The sequence below is a fragment of the Chiloscyllium punctatum genome, chromosome 20, assembly GCF_047496795.1.
Source record: "Chiloscyllium punctatum isolate Juve2018m chromosome 20, sChiPun1.3, whole genome shotgun sequence".
NCBI classification, from domain to species: Eukaryota; Metazoa; Chordata; class Chondrichthyes; order Orectolobiformes; family Hemiscylliidae; genus Chiloscyllium; species Chiloscyllium punctatum.
The window spans coordinates 31,432,314-31,455,101 of record NC_092758.1 but is presented as its reverse complement, the minus strand read 5'-3'; the positions used below and the strand labels follow the sequence as shown (position 1 = coordinate 31,455,101).

At 40.8% G+C, this 22,788-nt stretch overlaps 1 protein-coding gene across 6 annotated transcripts in view; it reads right to left on the bottom strand.

Moving 5' to 3' along the window:
• The window catches only part of LOC140492005 (long-chain-fatty-acid--CoA ligase 6-like), a 170,563-nt gene that overhangs the window by 8,859 nt on the left and 138,916 nt on the right, over positions 1-22,788 (bottom strand). For all 6 annotated transcript variants that reach the window (XM_072590591.1, XM_072590590.1, XM_072590592.1 and 3 more), the window contains 4 exons: positions 20,547-20,663; positions 17,771-17,914; positions 17,106-17,207; positions 15,526-15,597 (listed from right to left, as the gene is read on the bottom strand). In XM_072590591.1, coding sequence (XP_072446692.1) covers positions 15,526-15,597; positions 17,106-17,207; positions 17,771-17,914; positions 20,547-20,663 — 435 coding nt within the window. The remainder of the gene's footprint in view (positions 1-15,525; positions 15,598-17,105; positions 17,208-17,770; positions 17,915-20,546; positions 20,664-22,788) is intronic.

The following is a 22,788-nucleotide window of genomic DNA, read 5'->3' as shown; positions in this document are numbered from 1 at the left end:
CTCTCTCTCTCTCTCTCTCTCTGACATCTCTCCTGTAAGACTCTGTGTTTTGTGCCAAGTGGTGTTTAAGGGGATTGTTACAAGTATTTAGAACAGGATCATTAAGTTGGGGTGATCTGTTGGGTTTTAAGACAGGTTAAGTTATTCAGTATTTTGTTCTCTTTTGTTTGTGTTTCATTCAGTAATCTTGTAAATAAATTGTTTTGTTTAAAACTACGTGGTTTAACCAACTGCATCCCCCATAGAATATCTGTTTTAAGCAGGTGTAATACAATTAGGAAAGGTAGGGTCTGGGCTAATTTCTTTAAAATGTTTTGAAGGGGTTCAGCCTGGTCCATAACCAATTCGGAGTTCATCTGGGATTTGTTCTATAGTTCTGGATTGGGATTTACGTTGTTGGACTCGAAGACAGTGAATGATAGGTGTTAGTGTCTCTTGTTCTGGGTGTTGAATTTGGTTGGTTTCAATAGCTCTTGGAATAGCAATGGCTCTTTCAGTCACCAAGGATTTCCTGGGGATAGAAGAAGTGACTTCAGGAATTTTGCAAAAGGTGGTTAAGGCAAGCTGCTGGAATTAGAAGACAAGCTGGGGTTGGAGCTGCCTCCTTCCATGAGGAAAGCAGAGATAATTACAGCAATAGCTCAACAATTAATTCTGCTAGAAATGCCAACAGAATTTGTAGAGGTGACTAAAGTTCAATTGAAAATGAAGCAGTTTGAGTTCAAGGCCAAAGACAAGGAATTACAATTAAAAGCAGAGTAAAAGATAAAACAATTGTTTTAGTAGAACAAAAAGAAAAAGAGGAAGAAGACAGAAAAGAGAGAAAGAGAGGGAATTTGAACTTCAGAAATTGGCACTTAAGACAACAAAGTCAGCTTAAAAGGATGAAGATCAAGGCTGAAGGTAAGTTAACTGAGGAAGAGAGTAAGGATGAGCAAACCTAGATAGCCAAAGGCCTGGTGAGAAACTGTTTATATATATTCAAGCATTGTCTAAATTTGATGGGAAGGATGTGGAAGCTCTTTTCATCTCATTTGAAAAGGTGGTGGCCAGTGACCATGTGGGCTTTGTTGATCCAAGCAAAACTTGTGGATAGAGCTAGTGAGGTATTTGCACCACTATCAGAGGAGGTATCTGGGGCATAAGAGGTGAAGAAAGCCTTCTTAAATGCATATGAGATTGTACCAGAAGCCTACAGACAACGTTTCAAGAATCTAAGAAGAGACCCTGGTCAAAACTACATTGGGTTTGAAAGGATCAAAGTAATTTTGATAGGTGGATAAGGGCTTTAAAAATAGAGCACACCAATGACGCTCTGAGAGACAATTATTTTGGAGGAGTTCGAAAATTCACTTATTCAAGTAGTGAGAACTCATGTGCAAGATCAGAGAGTTAAAATGGCAAGATTAGCAGCTGAAATCGCTGGTGATTATAAGTTGGTCCATAAATCAAAGTCTGGCTTCCAAACTCGATTTCAATCCATGAGGAATAAAAATTGGGGTAAAGAGAAATCCTCATGTGGAAAGGGAAAGGTAGCTCTCAGTGAAGATCATGAGGATAACTTACCACAAGGTAAAAAAGGAAACCCTTGAAGGAGTCAAAGAAGTTTAAAAAGCTCCAGTATTTTCACTGCAATAATGTAGGCCATATGAGATCACAGTGCTGGTGGGTTAGGAAAAGCACTGGGAAGCCAGATGTAGGAAAATAGGATAAGCCAGTGAATTTTGTTGGAGTGGTAACAGAAAGCACAATGGAGGCTAGAAAGCTGCACCACAATGTACAACTTGGTCAGAGGTTGGATAAGGAGGAAGTGCCAGATCATCTTAAACTATACACATGTGAAGATAAAGTTTACTCTTATAGGCCAGGAGCAGCAAGTAAAGAGGTTACAATTTTAAGAGGTACATGATCCTCTCAATCTGTGATGCTGAAAGATGAGGAGATATGTATCTCTGAAGGACTATTGCCAGAAAAGGTACGAGTAGTGGAAATTCGCAGTGGGACAAGAATCACTCAATTATGTAATGTGAAGTTAGAGTGTCAGTGAAGAGTGGAGAAGTCGTGGTAGGAGTACTGGATAAACACTCAGCTCCAGGAATACTTTTTGTCCTTGCTAATGATATAACTGGTTTAGAGGAAGCAGTGCTGCCTAATGTGGTTGAAAGGTTAGTGGAAACTCAGGCAACTGAACTAATGCAGGACACATATCCTGGAAGATTTCCTGATTGTGTGGTAATGAGATTACAAAGTCACCACCTGAAACAAGAGAAATCAAAGAGTACCGATAAGAAAGTTGAAGAAGAATTAGTTTGATCAGATGATTGATACAAACCAGGAGCAGATAGAGGACACAGCAGACATCTTCAGCTCTGATAAATTAACTGAATAACAACAAAGCTGAAAATTCAAAGCGATTGTATCAAAAGACATACACGGGAAAAGAATTCAAGTGTATCCCCAAATGTTATTATCTTAAAAATGATGTCTTATTGAGGAAATGGAGACCATCACATATTCAGGCAGATAAGAAATGGGCGCAAGTTCATCAGATCGTATTGCCTGTGGGTTATAGAAAGGAGGTGTTGTGGGTCGCGCACGAGCTACCTCTAGGAGGTCATTTAAGAGTGAAAAAAACTCAAGCTAAAATACAAAAACATTTTTACTGGCCTGAACTGCACAAGGATGTAGTTGAATTTTGCCACACGTCATAGGAAAACCACAGGCAGTAATAAAAACCATATCTTTAATACCTATTTCTGTATTCGAGGAAATCTTAATTGATTGCTTCCTAAGATAAAAGGTGGGAATCAATATTTGTTAACAATAATGGGTGTGTCTACTAGATTTCCAGAGGCCTTTCCATTATGCAATATCATAGCAAAAAGGATTGTCGAGGCACTACTCAAATTTGTCGTAGAGTCATTGAGTCATAGCGTCATAGAGAAGGACAGCACAGAATCAAACCCTTCAGTCTAACTCATCCATGCCAACCAGATACCCTAACCTAATCTAGTCCCACTTGTCAGCATTTGGCCCATATCCCTCTAAACCCTTCCTATTCATATACCCATCCAGATGCCTTTTAAATGCTGCAATTCTATGAGCCTCCACCATTTCCTCTGGCAGCTCATTTCATACACGCACCATCCTCGACATGAAAGAATTGCTCCTTAGGTCCCTTTTATATCTTTCCCCTCTCATTCTAAAACTACTCCCACTAGGTTTCCCCACCCCAGGGAAAAGACCTTGTCTATGCCCCTCTTGATTTTATAAACCTTTATAAAGGTCACCCCCGAGGCTCTGATGCTCCAGTAAAAACAGCCCCAGCCTATTCAGCCTCTCCCTATAGCTCAAATCCTCCAACCCTGGCAACATCTTTATAAATCTTTTCTGAACCCTTTCAAGTTTCTCAACATCTTTCCGTTAAGGAGACCAGAATTACACACATTATTCCAAAAGTGGCCTAATCAATGTCCTGTACAGCCGCAACATGACTTTCCAACTCCTATACTCAATGCTCTGACCAATAAAGGAAAGCATACCAGGTGTCTTCTTCACTATCCTATCTACCTGTGACTCTACTGTCAAAGAACTATGAACCTGCACTCTAAGGTCTCTTTGTTCAGCAACATTCCCTAGGGCCTTACCATTAAGTGTCTAAGCCTTGCTATGATTTGATTTTCCAAAATGCAGCACCTCACATTTATCTAAATTAAACTCCATTTGCCACTCCTCAGCCCATTGGCCCATTTGATTAAGATCCTGTTGTATACGGAGGTTACCTTCTTCACTGTCCACTACACCTCCAATTTTGGTGTCATCTGCAAACTAACTATACCTCATGCCCACATCCATATATTTATCATCGATCCTTGTGGCACTCCACTGGTCACAGGCCACCAGACTGAAAAGCAACCGTCCACCACCACCCTCTGTCTTCGACCTTTAAGTCCGTTCTGTATCCAAATGGATAGTTCTCCCTGTATCCAATGAGATCTAACATTGCCAACCAGTCTTTCATGGGGAACCTTGTCGAACGCCTTTACTGAAGTCCATATAGATCACATCCACCGCTCTGCCCTCATCAATCCTCTTTGTTACTTCTTCAAAACATTCAATTAAGTTCCTGAAACATAGAGTTCCCATGCATAAAGCCATGCTGTCTATCCCTAATCAGTCCTTGCCTTTCCAAATACATGTACTTTCTGTCTCTCAGGATTCCCTCCAACAACTTGCCCACCACCGATGTCAGATTCATCGGTCTATCATTCCCGAGCTTTTCCTTACCACCGCTCTTAAATAGTGGCTCCACGTTAGCCAACCTCCAGTCTTCTGGCACCTCATCTGTGACTATCCATGATACCAAATATCTCAGCAAGGAGCCCAGCAATCATCTCCCTAGCTTCCCACAGAGTTCTAGGCTACACCTGATCAGCTCCTGGGGATTTATCCATGTTTATGTGTTTCAAGACATCCAGCACCTACTCCTCTGTAATATGGACTACCCACAGAGATAAAATCAATCAGATCAAAGGTCAAACCTTGCATCAAAATTATTTAAGGGAGTTATGGACAGCTTAGGAACAAAACAATTCAAATCTGCTGTGTATCATCCAGAGTCACAGGGAACGCTAGAAAGGTGGCATCAGATATTAAAGACCATTTTGAGGTTTATGTTCAAGTTAATTGGGATAAGGGAATTCTATTTGTACTTTTTGCCATCATAGAACAATACAGCGCAGAACAGGCCCTTCGGCCCTCAATGTTGCGCCGACCTGTGAACTATTCTCAGCTTGTCCCCCTACACTACCCCATCATCCTTGCGCTTGTCCAAGGATTGTTTAAATCTCCCTAATATGGCTGAGTTGACTACATTGGCAGGTAGGGCATTCCATGCCCTTACCACGCTCTGAGTTAAGAGCCTGCTTCTGATATCTGTCTTAAATCTAATCACCCCTCAATTTGTACATTATCCCTTTTTTTGAAAAAAATGGAGGGGCACAGTGATAAGAATGTTAGCAAGAAGCGTCCTGGTGATAAAAGTCTGGGTGGTGAATGCGAAAGAAAGGCTAAAATACTGAAAGAGAAGCTAGATATTATAAAATGTATTGAACATAAAGAGAGAATATGTGATATAGCTCACTTAACAGGAATGAGGAAGTCTATCTTACGCACCATGATGACCATCTGTCCCTGCATTAACAATATTTTTTAAATGTACTGTGTTAAATTTACCTTTGTTTCATTGATAAATATGTGATTTAAATCTTCATTCAGGCTGTGTTATACTTTGTGTTACACCTCTGGGTAATTTTTGAGCGATCGTAAGTGATATTTTTTGATAGTCTGCTCCTAATCCCACTTTTGCCACAGACCCCATTATTTATATTAAACAATTTTCTATTAAGTGATGTTTCACTGGATTTCAACTATGGTGTTATAGGCGAACTAGCTGTATGAGAAATGTTAGGAACACAGGGTTTAAGTGAGAGCTGAAAAATGTGTTGTTGGAAAAGCGCAGCAGGTCAGGCAGCAGGAGAATCGACGTTTCGGGCATAAGCCCTTCAGGAAAGGGCTAATGCCCGAAATGTAGATTCTCCTGCTCCTTGGATGCTGCCTGACCTGCTGCGCTTTTCCAGCAACACATTTTTCAGCTCTGATCTCGAGCATCTGCAGTCCTCACTTTCTCCTAGTTTAAGTGAGAGCAAGGTACTGAAAGAAATTAGTTTTAGTGGGAAAGGATGTTGGGGAAACTAATAGGATTGAAGGCCAATAAATGTTAAACCACATTCCAGAGTATTTAAGGAAGTGGCTCTGAAGATAGTCAATGCATTGTTGGTCATCTTCCAAGATTCTATAGACTCTAGAACAGTTGTTACACATTTGAGGGTAGCTAATATAACCCATCTATTTAAGAAAGGAGACAGAGAGAAAACTGGAAATTATAGACTAGTCAGTGTGACATCATTAGAGAAAAATGCTACCATCCACTATAAAAGATTTAATAGCAGAATCTTTGGAAATCAGTGGCAGAAAGACACGGTCAGCATGAATTTAAAAAAGGGAAATCATACTTGACAAATTTACTGGAGTTTTTCAAAAATGTAATTGGTAGAGTTGACGGGGGTAGCCAGTGGTTGTGATTTATTTGGACTTCCAGAAAGCTTTTGATACCGTCTCAAAGAAGAGAGAAATAAACTGCATGGAATGGGATGGACAAAAGATTGGCTGGCAGACAGGAAAAGAGTGGGAATAAACAAATCTTTCCCAAATGTCAGATGATGATTAGTTGGGTACTGCAGGGATCATAGAGTCATTAGAATGTACAGCAAGGAAACAGATGCTTCAGTCCAACAAGTTTGTGCCAACCAAATATCCCAACCCAATCTAGTCCCACCTGCCAGTACCCGACCCATATCCCTTCAAACCCTTCCTATTCATATACCCATCCAAATGCCTCTTAAATGTTGCAATTGTACCAGCCTCCAACACTTCCTCTGGCAGCTTTTTCTATAGACGTACCACTCTGTGTGAAAAGGTTGCCCCTGAGGTCTCTTTTACATCTTTCCCCTCTCACCCTAAACCTATGCTCTCTAGTTCTGGATCCCCCCACCCCAGGGAAAAGATTTTGCCTATTTACCCTATCCATGCCCCTCAATTTTGTAAACCTCTATAAGGTCACCCCTCAGCCTCCAACACTCCAGGGAAAACAGCCCCAACCTGTTCAGCCTCACCCTGTAGCTCAAATCCTCCAACCCTGGCAAATCTTTGGAAATCTTTTCTGAACCCTTTCAAGTTTTGCAACATCTTTCCGATAGGAACGAGACCAGAAGTGCATGCAGTATTCCAACAGTGGTCTAACCAATGTCCTGTACAGTCACAACATGACTTTCCATCTCCTGTACTCAATACTCTGACCAATAAAGGAAAGCATACCAAACGCCGCCTTCACTATACTATCTACCTGCAACTCCACTTTCAAGGAGCTACGAATCTGCACTCCAAGGTCTCTTTGTTCAAGAACACCCCCTAGGACCTTACCATTAAATGTATAAGTCCTGCTAAGATTTGCTTTCCCAAAATTCAGCATGTCGCATTTATCTGAATTAAACTCCATCTGCCACTTCTCAGCCCATTGGCCCATCTGGTCAAGATCCTGTTGTAAATAAGGTAAACCTCTTCGCTGTCTACTACACCTCCAATTTTGGTGCAAACTTACTAACTGTACCTCTTATGCTCACATCCAAATCATTTATATAAATGATGAAAAGTAGTGGACCCAGCACCGATCCTTGTGGCACTCCACTGGTCACAGGCCTCCAATCTGAAAAACAATCCTCCACCACCACCCTGTGTCTTCTACCTTTGAGCCAGTTCTGTATCCAAATGGCTAGCTCTCCCTGTATTCCGTGAGCTCTAACCTTGCTAATCAGTCTCCCATTGGGAACCTTGTCGAACACCTTACTGAAGATCATATAGATCACATCTACCACTCTACCCTCATCAATCCTCTGTTACTTCCTCAAAAAGTTTGAGAGACATGATTTCCCACACAAAGCCCTGTTTACTATCCCTAATCAGTCCTGAGGGACAGGATGTACATGTATTTGAAAAGGCAAGGACTGACCAGCCACGATCATATCTCAGCAAGAGGCCTGGTGATCACTTCTCTTGCTTCCCACAGAGTTCTAGGGTACACCTGATCAGGTCCTGAGGATTTATCCACCTTTATGTTTCAAGACATCCAGTACTTCATCCTCTGTAATCTGGACATTTTGCAAGATGTCACCATCTATTTCCCGACTGTCTCCATCTTCCATATCCTTTTCCACACTAAATACTGATGCAAAATACTCATTTAGTATCTCCCCCATTTTCTGTGGCTCCACACAAAGGCCACCTTGCTGATCTTTGAGGGGCCCTATTCTCTCCCTAGTTACCCTTTTGTCCTTAACATATTTGTGAAAACCCTTTGGATTCTCCTTAATTCAATTTGCCAAAGCTATCTCACGTTCCCTTTTTGCTCTCCTCATTTCCCTCTTAAGTATACTCCTACTGCCTTTATACTCGTCTATGGATTCACTCGATCTATCCTGTCTATACCTTACATATGCTTCCTTCTGTTTCTTAACCAAACCCTCAATTTCTTTAGTCATCCAGCATTCCCGATACCTATCAGCCTTTCCTTTCACACTAACAGGAATATACTTTCTCTGGATCCTCATTATCTCATTTCTGAAGGCACAGCTATTAATAATATATATTAATGATTTGGGTGAAGGAATTAAATGTAATACTGCAAAATTTGCAAATGCCACAACAGTGGGAGTGGTGGGGTGTGCAGGGGGTGGGGTTGGCAGCTGTGAGGAGGATGCAGAATGCTTCAGTGTGGTTTGAACAAGCTGGTTGAGTGGGCAAATGCATGGCAGATGCAGAGTGATTCGGATAAACGTGAGGTATTCCACTTGAGAGGGGAATGTATAATGAGACCTGGATGCCCTTAACACCAGTCACTGAAGGTAACCATACAAGTGCAGCAGGCAGTGAAAGTGGCAAATGGTATGCTGGGCTTTGTTGTGAAAGGATTAGAGCACAGGAGCAAGGACATAGTAGTGCAATTATATAGAGCCCTGCTGAGACCACACCTGGAATGTCATGTGCAGTTTTGGTCTCCTTATCTGAGGAAGGTTGTTTTTGTAGCCAAGGGAGTGCAGCAAAGGCTTACCAGACCGGTTCCTGGGATGGCAGGACTGACGTATGAGCAGGAGATTAAATCGATTCAGATTACATTCACTGGGTGGGGGGGGTTTCAGCAGAATGAGGGGGTTCTTATCGAAACCTCTAAAATTCTAACAGGTCAAGACAGGGTAGATACAGGATGTTCTTGATGATGGGGGACCCAAAGGTCACAGCCAAAAGATACAGAGTAAACCATCTAAGATTTGGTTGAGCAGGAATTGCTTTACCCACAGAGAGTGGCAAGTCTGTGGAATTCACTTTCACAGAAAGCAGGCAAGAGCAAAACATTGTACGATTTTAGGAAGGAGTTGGATACAAAACTTGGAGCTAAAGGGATCAAAGAATACAGGGAAAAAGCAGGAAAAGGCAATTGAGCTGGATAATCATTGAGCCTGGTTTGCCATTCACTTAGAGCTAAATGGCTACTTCTGATGTCTGTGTTTCAGGGAAAACATAATGGGACTTGATTAGATCAGGAATGAATTCTTAGCAGATACTTACAGGGCAAGAGTAGCGGTTTTGTATTGCTAAATGTGACAATAGATAATAGGTGCAGGAGTAGGCCATTCAGCCCTTCTAGCCTGCACCGCCATTCAATATGATCATGGCTGATCATTCCTAATCAGTATCCTCTTCCTGCCTTATCTCCATAACCCTTGATTCCACTATCTTTGAGAGCTCTATCCAACTCTTTCTTAAATGAATACAGAGACTGGGCCTCCATTGCCCTCTGGGGCAGAGCATTCCACACAGCCACCACTCTCTGGGTGAAGAGGTTTCTCCTCATCTCTGTACTAAATGGTCTACCCCATATTTTTAAGCTGTGTCCTCTGGTTCAGCACTCACCCATCAGCGGAAACATGTTTCCTGCTGCCAGAGTGTCCAATCCTTTCATAATCTTATATGTCTCAATCAGATCCCCTTTCAGTCTTCTAAACTCAAGGGTATACAAGCCCAGTCGCTTCAGTCTTTCAGTGTAAGGTAATCCCGCCATTCCAGGAATTGACCTCGTGAACCTACGCTGCACTCCCTCAATAGCCAGAATGTCTTTCCTCAAATTTGGAGACTAGAACTGCACACAGTACTCCAGGTGTGGTCTCACCAGGGCCCTGTACAGCTGCAGAAGCACCTCTTTGCTTCTATACTCAATTCCTCTTGTTATGAAGGCCAGCATGCTATTAGCCTTCTTCACTACCTGCTGTACCTGCATGCTTGCCTTCATTGACTGGTGTACAAGAACACCCAGATCTCTCTGTACTGCCCCTTTACCTAAATTGATTCCATTGAGGTAGTAATCTGCCTTCCTGTTCTTGCCACCAAAAGTGGATAACCATACATTTATCCACATTAAACAGCATCTGCCATGCATCTGCCCACTCACCTAACTTGTCCAGGTCACCCTGTAATCTCCTAACATCCTCATCACATTTCACCCTGCCACCTAACTTTGTATCATCAGCAAATTTGCTTATTATATTGCTGATACCATCTTCTATATCATTAACATATATTGTAAAAAGCTGCGGTCCCAGCACGGATCCCTGCGGTACCCCACTGGTCACTGCCTGCCATTCTGAAATGGAGCCGTTTATCACTACTCTTTGTTTCCTATCAGCCAACCAATTTTCAATCCAATCTAGTACTTTGTCCCCAATACCATGCACCCTAATTTTACTCACTAACCTCCTATGTGGGACTTGATCAAAAGCTTTCTGAAAGTCCAGGTACACTACATCTACTGGATCTCCCTCGTTCATCTTCAGAGTTACATCCTCAAAAAATTCAAGATTAGTCAAGCATGATTTCCCCTTCATAAATCCATGCTGACTCTGTCCTATCCTGTAACTACTATCTAGATGTGCCGTAATTTCATCCTTTATAATAGACTCCAGCATTTATCCCACCACTGAGGTCAGACTAACTGGTCTATAATTTACTGCTTTCTCTCTCCCACCTTTTTAAAAAAGTGGTATAACATTAGCCACCCTCCAATCCTCAAGAACCGACCCTGAATCTATCGAACTCTGGAAAATGATCACCAACACATCCACGATTTCCCTGGGATGTCGACCATCAGGCCCCGGGGACTTATCAAACTTCAGACCTAACAGTCTCTCCAACACCAAATCCTGGCAAATATAAATTCCCTTCAGTTCAGGTCCTTCAGCCACTGTTACCTCAGGGAGATTGCTTGTGTCTTCCCCAGTGAACACAGATCTAAAGTACCCATTTAATTCTTCTGCCATTTCTTTGTTCCCCATAATATATTCCCCTGTTTCTGTCCTCAAGGGCCCAATTTTAGTCCTAACCATTTTTTTGCCTTGCACATACCTAAAAAAGCTTTTACTATCCTTCTTTATATTATTGGCCAGTTTACCTTTGTACCTCATTTTTCCTCTGCGTATTTCCTTCTTAGTAATCCTCTGTTGCTCTTTAAAAGCTTCCCAGTCCTCAGTTTTCCCACTTATCTTTGCTATGTTATACTTTTTCTCTTTTAACTTTATATGTTTCTTAACTTCCCTCGTCAGCCACGGCCGCCCATGCCTCCTCCTGGGATCTTTCTTCCTTTTAGGAATGAGCTGATCCTGCAACTTCTGCATTATACTCAGAAATATCTGCCATTGTTCTTCCACGGTCCTCCCTGCTAAGGTATTGCACCATTGAACTTTGGCCAGCTCCTCCCTCATAGCTCCATAGTTCCCTTTATTCAACAGAAGTACTGTCACTTCCGACTGTACCCTCTCCCTCTCAAATTGCAGATTGAAGCTTAATGTATTATGGTCACTACTTCCCAATGGCTCCTTCACTTCGAGGTCTCTGACCAATTCTGGTTCGTTACACAATACCAGATCCAGAATTGCCTTCTCCCTGGTTGGCTCCAGCACCAGCTGCTCTAAGAATGTGGAACTGATTATAGAGGGAACGCGTGACCTTTAAAATGATTGAAGTACTTAGGTGAACAGCAAGGGGTATTCGCAACATTAGTTTCACATGATGTGAAGTACTTGGCTGTGTAGTCACTGTTAACCGCAGAGATCAGTTTCAAGTGCCATTGCTATAGAAATTAACAAATACAGTTACACCCAAACCATATAAACACAAGGATGTGAGAATGTGAGCCGTGATGGGACAAGAGCAGTTGCGTTATAACAGTTGCTGTCAAGTCTTTGAGGTTGTAATATCCATGTAATTGCCAAACTTCTGCAATAAACATTTAAAGAAGACATTGTGCAGTTCCCATGCCTGGTTATTCCTATTATTAGAAATACACCAAATGAATCAACTAAATTCAGTCCATTTGAATTAGTTTTAAGGGCATGAAGTAAGAGGACCGCCAAAATTGATTAAGGAGAAATTAGTCAATCAGAATTTAGAGACCACATATTTTGACTGTGTCAAATTTTTAGGAACAATTAAATAGAGCGGGTAAGTTGGCTAGACAGCATTTGTATCACAGCAATGAAACAGGAAGCAGACAAGAAAACAATAACTCAATTTTACCAGCATAGATAAGGTGTTAGCGTTACTTCCAGTAGTGAGTGAACCTTTAAAAGCAAGGCTTAGTGGACTTTATCAAGTCAAAAGGTAGTTGAATGAGGTGAACTCCTGATGAAGGGCTTTGCCCGAAACGTCGATTTCGAAGCTACTTGGATGCTGCTGTGCTCCTCCAGCACCACTAATCCAGAATCTGGTTTCCAGCATCTGCAGTCATTGTTTTAACCTACTTGATAAGGACTCCAGACAGAAGAAATCTGTGTGTCATGTGAGTATGCTCAAAAGGTATATGACAGGGAAGAAAAGCAAGTTATTGGTTACAACACAGAGGAAAGATCCAAATAAAATTCAGAGGATTCTGAATTGGACATTCCTCAAATTAAATTGGACAATGAGGAATTTGTCAAAAATTGGGACAAATTATTGAGTTACCTTTTGGAGGAAAATCAAAATGACCCGTAAGAGTTGTTACTCTCACATGGGGAGATATGTGGAAATAAGCTGGGAAGTATTAACTTAATTATACATGACGTAGATATAGGAGATGCTGTTCCTATTAAAGCAACATTGTTAAAGGCATAATCCTATAAAGTTGGCACAGGTTCAAAAGGAGATGAATGCATGCTTCAAGATGGCATAATTGAAGTGAGTTACCGTGACTGGAGCTCACCCATAGTAATGGTGCCAAAACCAGACGGTAGCCAGCAGTTGTGTGTGGATTATCGCAAGGTCAATGCAGTTGCAAAGATGAATGCATATTCGATTCCTGAAAGACTGTGTTGAGAAGGTGGGACAAGCAACTTAGAAATATAAGTTGGACTTGCTCAGAGGATATTGGCAGGTACCTTTGTCAGAAACAGCGAAGACAGTTTCGGCTTTTGTAATGCCAAATGGACTGTATCAGTTTAAAGCCTTGCCATTTGGTATGAAAAATGCGCCAGCCACATTTCACAGACTAACCAATAAGGTCATTGCCAGATTATCCAATTGTGCCGTGTATATAGACGAGCTGGTGATTTTTAGCCACACATGGAAGTAACATTTGCAACACTTATCAGACTTGCTTGATCAAATTTGGAAGATAGGCTTGGTGATAGACCTGACTAAAAGTGAATTTGCCAAAGCCCAAGTCACCTTCCTGGGCCATGTTATTGGACACGCACAAATGGCCCCACAGGATGCACAAACAAAAGTAATTGGGGAGTTTCCCATACCATCAACAAAAAGAGCACTGCTATAATCCCTGGGATTGAGTGGATTTTATCAAAAATTCATACCAAATTTTAATAGTGTGGCTGCTCCACTCACTGAATTGCTAAGGAAAGGCAAGAAGCTTCTGTGAACAGCGGACAGTCAGAAAGCATTTGACAGCCTGCAAGCTGTGTTAACCACTGGCCCAGTATGAGCCACACCTAATTACGCAAAGCCATTCAAGGTGGCTATCGATGCAAGTGATGTGGGTGTCAGTGCTGTGCTCTTGCAGGAAACCAGTGAGAAGATAGATAGATAGACCCATCAAGCATTTCTCCAGGAAACTGAACATAGAGCAGTCGAAATATTCAACAGCTGAGAAGACTTTGAACTTCGTGTTGGCATTATAACATTTCAATGTTTATGTTACCAGCAACGTATCGGAGACAAATCATATACACTGATCATAACCCACTGATGTTTGCGGAGAAATTTAAGGACAAAAATGCCAGACTATTTAGATAGAGCTGTTACAGCTATTCAATTTGAAAATTGTGCATGTGGCAGGACAAAAAAACATGAATGCTGACACATTTTCAAGATTTGAATGACAAACAGGAGGTGTTGGGTCGCAGGAGTAAAAAAAGACAAACAGAATGTACTAGTGCATGTTTACAGTCAATGTGATATATGTGTGTGTTATAAAGTTCTGACAGTTTAGGACTAAAGGGTTTTAAAATGAAGTCATTTTTGGATATTGATATTTTAAGGGGGGGGTGGTGAGGATAGTTGTGATGATGCTGCTCCTTTAAACAAGGTTACGATGTCCTTGGTTTTTCAGAAGTTTGTAAAAGACATAGACTCTGAAAAGATTGGGTTTGAAAGGTTTTTGAGCCAATTTGATTATAGCTAACAGATACTTCCACAGAAAATGGCTTTCAAGTTTAAAAAAAATGCTTGTACAATGAAAGTTATTATGAAGGTGTAGGTGTGTATTGTACCCTTAAGAGAGAGGTAGCTGGCAAGGACTGACTGAAAGCATAGAGTGTGTTGAACAATTTAAAATTGTAATATTTGTTGAAACAAATAGCTGGGGTTGCATTGCCATCGATGCTAATGACATAGGAGTTGGAGCTGTACTGCTACAGGAAGATGATGATGGGATTGAACTGCCAGTTGACTCTCTGAAAGGTAACTGTCCATAAGAAAAGTTGTGCACCAGAAGACCAAGAAATGACGATCCAGGAAAATACAAAGGAAAATCTACAAAGGAGACTCGACAAAGCTGGCTGGTTTTGAAACATGATTTTTTGTAAATCTTAAATCGGGTTTTTCTCAAAATTGAAATAACATTGTAGAGTGGGAGGGAAAAAATAGGTTTAAGAGAAAGGAGTTGTTGTTTTAATGTTCTCTTTTGGACTTCATGAATAAAATTGTTAATTTTTACATTAAATACTGAGATCTGGAATGCTTCTTTGCCTCAAAATTTAACAGATTACGGTGAGAGGTGAGCTTCTCTGTGTGTTGGGTTTAAATTAGCAGAGGGGTTTACCCCATGTCATAACAGAGGAGTGGCCAGTTCTCTCAGCTCAGATTTTCTCTGGTTTGATTTGGTTTTTGGCAGTCTGGCTGTTCACTGAAACCAGTCAGGCAATAGTAAAAACTGCTCAACCCAAAGAAGCAGGTACAGGCTGATCCTTCTCTCTCACTCTGACATCTCTCCTGTAACACCCAGTGTTTGATTTTACCTTTTGTGCCAAGGGGTATTTAAGGGGATTGTTGCAAGTATTTAGAATAGCATCATTAAGTTGGAATGATCTGTTCGGTTTTCAGATAGATTAACTTATTCAGTATTCTATTCTCTTTTGTTTGTTTCATCCGGTAATGTTGTAAATAAATCATTTTGTTTAAAACCATGGTTTGACCAACTGCATTCTCCTGGAATGCCTGCATTACACCTGCTTAAAACAAGCAAAGTTCGGGTCTGGGCTACTTTCTTGAAATGTTTTGAGGGGGTCTGGCCTGGCCCATAACATTGTACAGCTGAAATTTCTCCCTCTTGTCAGTAATGGTGGAGAAATTCAATGAATATTATCTTACCTGTTCAAATGAATAAAGGCCAGCTTGTTGTCCCAGTTTCACCATGTCTTCCATAAGAGCTTTTTTAAAAGCCTAAATCAAAGCAAACTGTTAAGTAATATTCAACTTGAACCATGCATAGAAACTAAAACATCTTCTCCATTTTTTTATTGTTAGAGCAGTTACAGGAAATATAAAACTTTTCATTTTTATTTAAACAATACTTGTGCAGATATTACTGGAATATCTGCTTTTCATGGGTACAACTTACCTTTTATTTGTAGTGTGTGATCTATTTTGTTTAGTTCAAACTATATTAAAAATATAATGCGGTAAATTTGTTGATATAGTAACTCCAGTCACCAATTTCTTGGCAGGATTAGGGTAAGCAGGGACAAGACTGCTGAGGAGAAAAACACTGATCCTATCTCCATACATTTCTCCACTATTTTCAACAGCCGGACTGTCTGCAATCATCCAGGGTAAGCAAAAGCTGAAACTGAAAACGTATCCCAGATGCGAACATGGAATATGTAGGATATTGGATGGAATCTTCTGGGTTAGTGGATGTCTTGCATGTTGCATTGGAACAGTCATTCTTACTCTCCGACGGATGAGCCACTATAGTGACACAGTGGCTAGCACTGCTGCGTCACAACGCCAGGGATCCATGTTCGATTCCAGCCTTGGGTAACTGTGTAAACTCCACACAGACATTCTCCCTGTGGTTCCTCTGGATGCTCTGGCTTCCTCCCTCATTTAACCATGATGCATGGGAGGTTGTAGGCGCTGGGTCTGCATAGGATGCTCCTCAGAGGGTTGGTGCAGACTTGAATGGTCTCTTTCTACACTGTAGGGATTTTATGATTTACCCCATCAGGCAATGAAATAAACAATATCTGACCTTTCTGTTGACCAAGAATTCTGGGATAGGATACTGCACCCATCGAGAGCTGCCAGCTAACCATAGGGTGGCAGCTCAAGAACTCTACAGTGTCACAAAGGAAGGAGGCCATGGCTGCTGCCGCCGAGCCAGAGTCCCAGGATTGAGAATCAACCCAAGGACAACTGTGGGCATTATTGGGGAGGGTCAGAGGTCAGAGAAAGCGGTCAGTGACTTCTTCCCTGCCCCATGTCCATGGATTATGCAAAACATTATTGCAGGTTCAGCCCAGCCCATCGATCCAGCCACCAATTTACATGCAGCCCACACAGTTTTATTGTCAGATCGGTTGCCTGTCATTTCTCTTATCTGCTGCTGAAAAAACAGCAGACTGAAAATGCTCTTCTAGTGGTTGCTACTTGACTATTCTACAGGGTCTTTAATGGAGTGGGAAGATGACCCATGGGCCTTTTTACCTTGGGAGGAAGCTGAAAGGCATTGGGTATTAGTCCTGACCACTGAACATTTCAGGTCTCCTGCCTCCAGGAGGCCAGGAACATTCTGCCCATTGATTGAGAATGTTGAAATCATGCAGTACTGCTTTTTGGCCAGTAGGGATCACCCAATTAACACTATATAATAGCAGTATAGAAATAAAGTCCTGCATAACAAGGTTCAAACGTGCAGTGTGGTCTACATATACGATTTTAAAACATACCTCTGATTTAGCTAGTTCTGCATAAGAATGTTCAAATCCCTTTTTCCTTGCCCAGGCTTCTGTGACTTCAGGATCAGGTACAACAATACCCACCAAGAAGGACTGTACCAAAACAGGGAAAGCATTAAACAGAATTTAAAAAGTGCAATCGAGTTAAGTTCAAATATCAACCAACTTTCCCTTGCTTACATGAGAAGGAACTTACAGCAAAATTCAATATTGAACATTGAAACCATATGCAAAGTTAATGTAACATCAGAAACCCTGATATTATGTAATTATCTTTTGGGCTAATATGTTCTTTTGCATGTTCTAACTTCTACTGTGTATAAGACTTTTGTAACTTGTTTTCAAGTTACTCATTTTCCTCTTATCTCCCTTCACCTATTGAAGATCACTGCCTTCATTAGCAGCCTGTCACAGTACAATGCTAGCTCTTTATGATCAATATTGTTATATTTAATGTCTCACAACACTTATGTTGTAAATATAAAACTACACAAAAAGAAAATCAGAAGCACAGAAAGAGAAAATTCAAGAAATTAATCAAGGTTAAATATGTTTTAAAATTAAGTAATATTAAACAGATTACATATCTGATGAATGAGGAGGTACAAATTGTTATTGTTTATTTTATTCTTGAAATATTAATAATCCATAGTTACCTGCAAACTATCTCCATGGACATACACTTGGGCTACAGGCTCACTCCGTACATAGATATTCTCAATTTTCTCTGGTGCAATGTACTCTCCCTGAGCAAGTTTGAATATGTGTTTCTTTCGGTCTATGATTTTTAAAGTGCCATTCTGTATATAATGAAACAAAACAATAATCCACAATAATTAAATCATTACCTCCAATATAAAATCACAATATTACTCCTGAATAAGGAAGATGGATGTACCAGAATTACAAACTCAGCTCCCAAACTAGATATGGACATGGCTGAGCACATAACATTCACAAAATCTCAGAAACTGCACTGCCTTAGATGAAAGTGCTGCCTGAATCAGAAAATTGTCTTGTACACACTTAAGAAATTCCTCTCCATCTAAACCTTTAACACTATGGCAGTCCCAGTCAATGTTTGGAAAGTTAAAATCCCCTACCATAACTACCCTATTATTCTTACAGATATCGGAGACATCCTTACAAGTTTGTTTCTGAATTTCCCTCTGACTATTAGAGAGTCTATAATACAATTCCAATAGAGTGATCATCCATTTATTATTTCTCAGTTCCACCCAAAGAACTTCCTTGGATGTATTTCCAGGAATATCCTCCCTCAGCACAGCTGTAATGCTATCCCTTATCTAATATGCTACTCCCCCTCCTTTCTTGCCTCCCTTTCTATCCTTCCTGTAGCATTTGTATCCTGGAACATTAAGCTGCCAGTCCTGCCCATCCTTGAGCCATGTTTCTGTAATTGCTATGATATCCCAGTCCCATGTTCCTAACCATGCCTGGAGTTCATCTGCCTTCCCTGTTAGGCCCCGTGCATTGAAATAAATGCAGTTTAATTTATGAGTCGTACTTTGTCCCTGCCTGCCCTGACTGTTTGTCTCACTTCTGTTCTCAACTGTATCAGTCTCAGATTGACCTCTTTCCTCATTATCTCCCTGGGTCCCACCCCCCCATCTTACTAGTTTAAATCTTCCCAAGCAGCTCCAGCAAATTCCCCTGCCAGTATATTAGTCCCCTTCCAATTTAGGTGCAATCCGTCCTTCTTGTACAGGTCACTTCTACCCCGATAAAGATTCCAATGATTCAAAAATGTGAATCCTTCTTCCATACACCAGTTCCGCAGTCATGCATTCATCTGCTCTATCCTCCTATTCCTGCTCTCACTAACTCTTAGGAGTAATCCAGATATTACTACTCTCAAAGACCTCCTTTTTAAATTCCTACCTAACTCTCTGTAATCTCCCTTCAGGAAGGGAAAAGGTTGAGATTCTATGTTGTTGGTTCCAATGTGGACAATGGCCTCTTGCTGGCCCCTCCCCCCCGTGAAAACATTCTGCACCCTCTCCGAGACATCCTTGATCCTGGCACCATTCTGATTTTTCACTGCTGACCACAGAAACATCTGTCTGTACCTCAGACTAGAGAGTCTCCTAACACAATTGATCTCTAGGAATTCGACATATCCCTCGTTGCATTAGATCCAGTCTGCTACCAGAAACTTGACTGTTCGTGCTATGTTCCCCTGAGAGTCCATCACCCACTATATTTTCCAATACAGCATATTTGTTTGAAATGGGTATAGCCACCAAAGACTCCTGCACTAGCTGCCTACCTCTCTTACCTTTCCTGGAGTTAACCCATCTATGTGACTGTATCTGAGACATTCCCCCCTTCCTAAAACTGCCATCCATCACATACTGTTGTTGCAAATTCCTCATTGCTTCTAACTGTCTCCCCAACCGATCTGATAAGATCGCAACCAACAGCATTTATGGCAGATGTAATCCTTAAATTCTCTTTAAACTCCCACATCTGACAAGAAGCACATATCACTCTATTAAAGGCCATTTTCACAATCTGCAGACCCTGAAAACAACACAGTCTTATTCCTTTACAAACACTGCCTCAGGTTAAATGACTAGTTATGGCTTATATTTTAAGTTTAATCAAGAGACACATCTCCAAAAACATATAATCAAGAAAGAACCCACTCTACACACTACTGCAGACTTTCTGTAGGTCACACTTCAAACAAAAATACACTTATCTGCTTCTGTGCTATGAACTTCACCCAACAGTTCCTCTAAGATCAGTTGTGAATTTCACTGTTTGTTAATTTTCCCAGATGCACTCTGATGTCCAGCGATACATGAATTCAAACAGCAAAGGCAGTGTCAGTTTCTTTCTTTCTCTCTCTCATTGATATCCTTCCATCGTTTTTTTTCTGATAAAGGGCTATACCCGAAACATTGACTCTCTTGCTCCTCAGATGCTGCCTGACCTGCTGTGCTTTTTCCAATGCCACACTTTATCAACTCTGACTTCTCGAGCAGTCCTCACTATCTCAGTTTTTCCTTCCTGTTCTGCAGAATTCCAAAAACCAAGTAACTTCTCATTTACCTCTCTTAAAATCAGAATGAACTATATTAATCCACACTCAGGAATAGAATTTCAGTGGACCCAATATCCTCTCATTCATATTTACTGTGTAAAATAGAAAAGCCATAAACAGACATCTCCAGATAAAATTTTGATGTCCCAAAAATGTGGTAACCATCTATTTATCTAACATTCAGTAAACAACTATTTATACTCATGTTTTGAAATGAATTCATCATAATTGCACTTAGGCTATCTAAGTGTTTTGTGTTTCAGAAGGAAAACATTATAAAATATATTATTTCTAAAATCAACTATTAAAAAATACATTTCTCAGTTTTACTAAATAATGATATTTATATAGTACATACTCACAGGTAACCATTTACCAATATCCCCAGTATGCAACCAATTGTCTTTGTCCAGTGCTTCATCTGTTTTCTCAGTGTCTTTGAGGTAGCCTTTGAACACATTTGGTCCTTTCACACAGATCTACAATGTAATGAACATTCACAATGATCAGTGAAAAAATATTCTATTTCAACTATTTTTCATACTTCTTCCAAATTCAAGTTGCTTTCATGTTAGGCCCACATGCTGTAGCATTTGCTTTTCTAGAACTGTTGCAAGTAAAGTTTAGGTTAACCTGTCTGGTAGAAGGTGGAGTGAGGTTGCAACAGTATGAACAAGATAAATAATTTGCTTTTAAGATGACTTGAGGATAAACTGAAATGAGAAGAGGAGGCAGATTATTCAGTTCCAGGGAAAGCAGAAAAAAAATGAAACTTGAACTGTTCTGAAGAGTCACAACAGACAAAATGTTGACTGTTTCTCTCTCCATAACTGTTGCCAGACTTGCTGAGTTTCTCCAGCATTGTCTGCTTTTGTTTCAGAGTTCCAGCATCCACAGTATTTTGCTTTCAAGTTCTTTGCAAATGGAAAAATAAAGCATCGTTGAAGATATTCTGAAACATAGGTTTTCCCTAATGCCACAAATACTAATACTCAATCCCACCATAGACCACCTAGGTTTAACTTGCAGTCTTTAAAAAAAAAGGGACTACTGTGGGCCACTCTTTGAGAACAGAGATACTGGAATACCCTGGAACAGCATGGAAGAGGACAGCTGCAATGAGGCACTAGTGACCATCATTCTCAACCCTAATCACTACCTTGACACTCTCTTATCTCCATCATCACCACTAACACTATCAAATGATTGCCATTACTTTTCCCAGTCATAATCCTCCAAGTTCGCACCCTGGTAATGGCAAATTCTCCCTCCCGGAGAAAGGTGTTGAACTTTTCCTTGTCTGTGTTATGGATTGTTTGAAGTCTACTCTTGACAATCCTATAGCCCCAGCTTCAAGGGCTCATTTCTGGTAAACTAGCTGGCTATCCACATGGCTCACTATTAATAATGCACTGGGCCTATTCAACCAGATCCTGGTATTGTTCCCTGTTCCTTCTGTTTAGTCAATTATTAGAACAGAAATTACAGCAACTGAAAATCCAGCACTTTTCAAACCCCCTTCCAATCCAAAGCATCATATAGTACAGAAGAGAACCTTTGACCTATTCAGTCTGTGATCTGCTTACACTGATCCCACTTTCTAGCACTTGGCCCATAGCCTTAATGTTATGATATTTCAGGGTTTCATGTGCTCATTCATGCATGTTTTAAAAGGTTCTGAGACTTACTTCCTCTACTACCCTCTCAGGTAGTATTCCAGATTCCCACCATCCTCTGGGTGAAAATCCTTTTCCTCAAATCACCTGTAAACCTGTTGCCCTTCACCTTAAAATTATGCCACCTCATTACTGACCAAGGGAAAAGCTGCTTCCCTACCCACCCTGTCGATGCCTCTCAATCTTATACACCTCAATCTGATCCCCACTCAGCATTCTCTGCTGTAAAGAAACAACTGCAAACCTATCCAACCTCTTTTATAGCCAAAATACTCCATCCCAGGTGACATTCTGGGGATTCTCCTCTGCGTCCCTTCTGTGGGAGCTTTTCAAAGGCTTTGCTGAAAATCAATATAAACTATATCAGTTCACTACCTCATCTACACACCTGATCATATTTCAATCAAATTTGTTAGGCACGATCTCCCACTGACAAAGCCATGCTGACTACCTCTGATCAAACCTTGTCTCTCCAAGTGCAGATTGATATTCTCCAATAGTTTCGCTACTGCTGATGTTAGACTAATTGGTCTGTAAATCCCTGATTTGTTCATCTCACTTTCTTGAAAAGTGGGACCACAATAGCTGTTCTCCAGTCTTCCAACACCTCTCCTCTGGCCATATAGAAATAAAACATTTAGGTCAGAGCCCCTGTAATTTCCTCTCCCACCACACAGCAGCCAGGTATGCAACTCATCTTGATCAGAGGGTTGTTCACTTTTAAGCCTGTAAAAACCTCTTCACACCCTATGTCCATCTGCTTAAAACCCTTATTGTGCTCTTCCCCAAATTCTGTACCATAATCTTCCTTTTCCAGAGCAAAGATAGGTTTGAAGTATTTGTTTACCATCCTAACAATATCCTTTGGCCCCATGCACAGATTACCCCTTCTAAAATCTTTACTCTATGACTATCCTAATTAATGTTG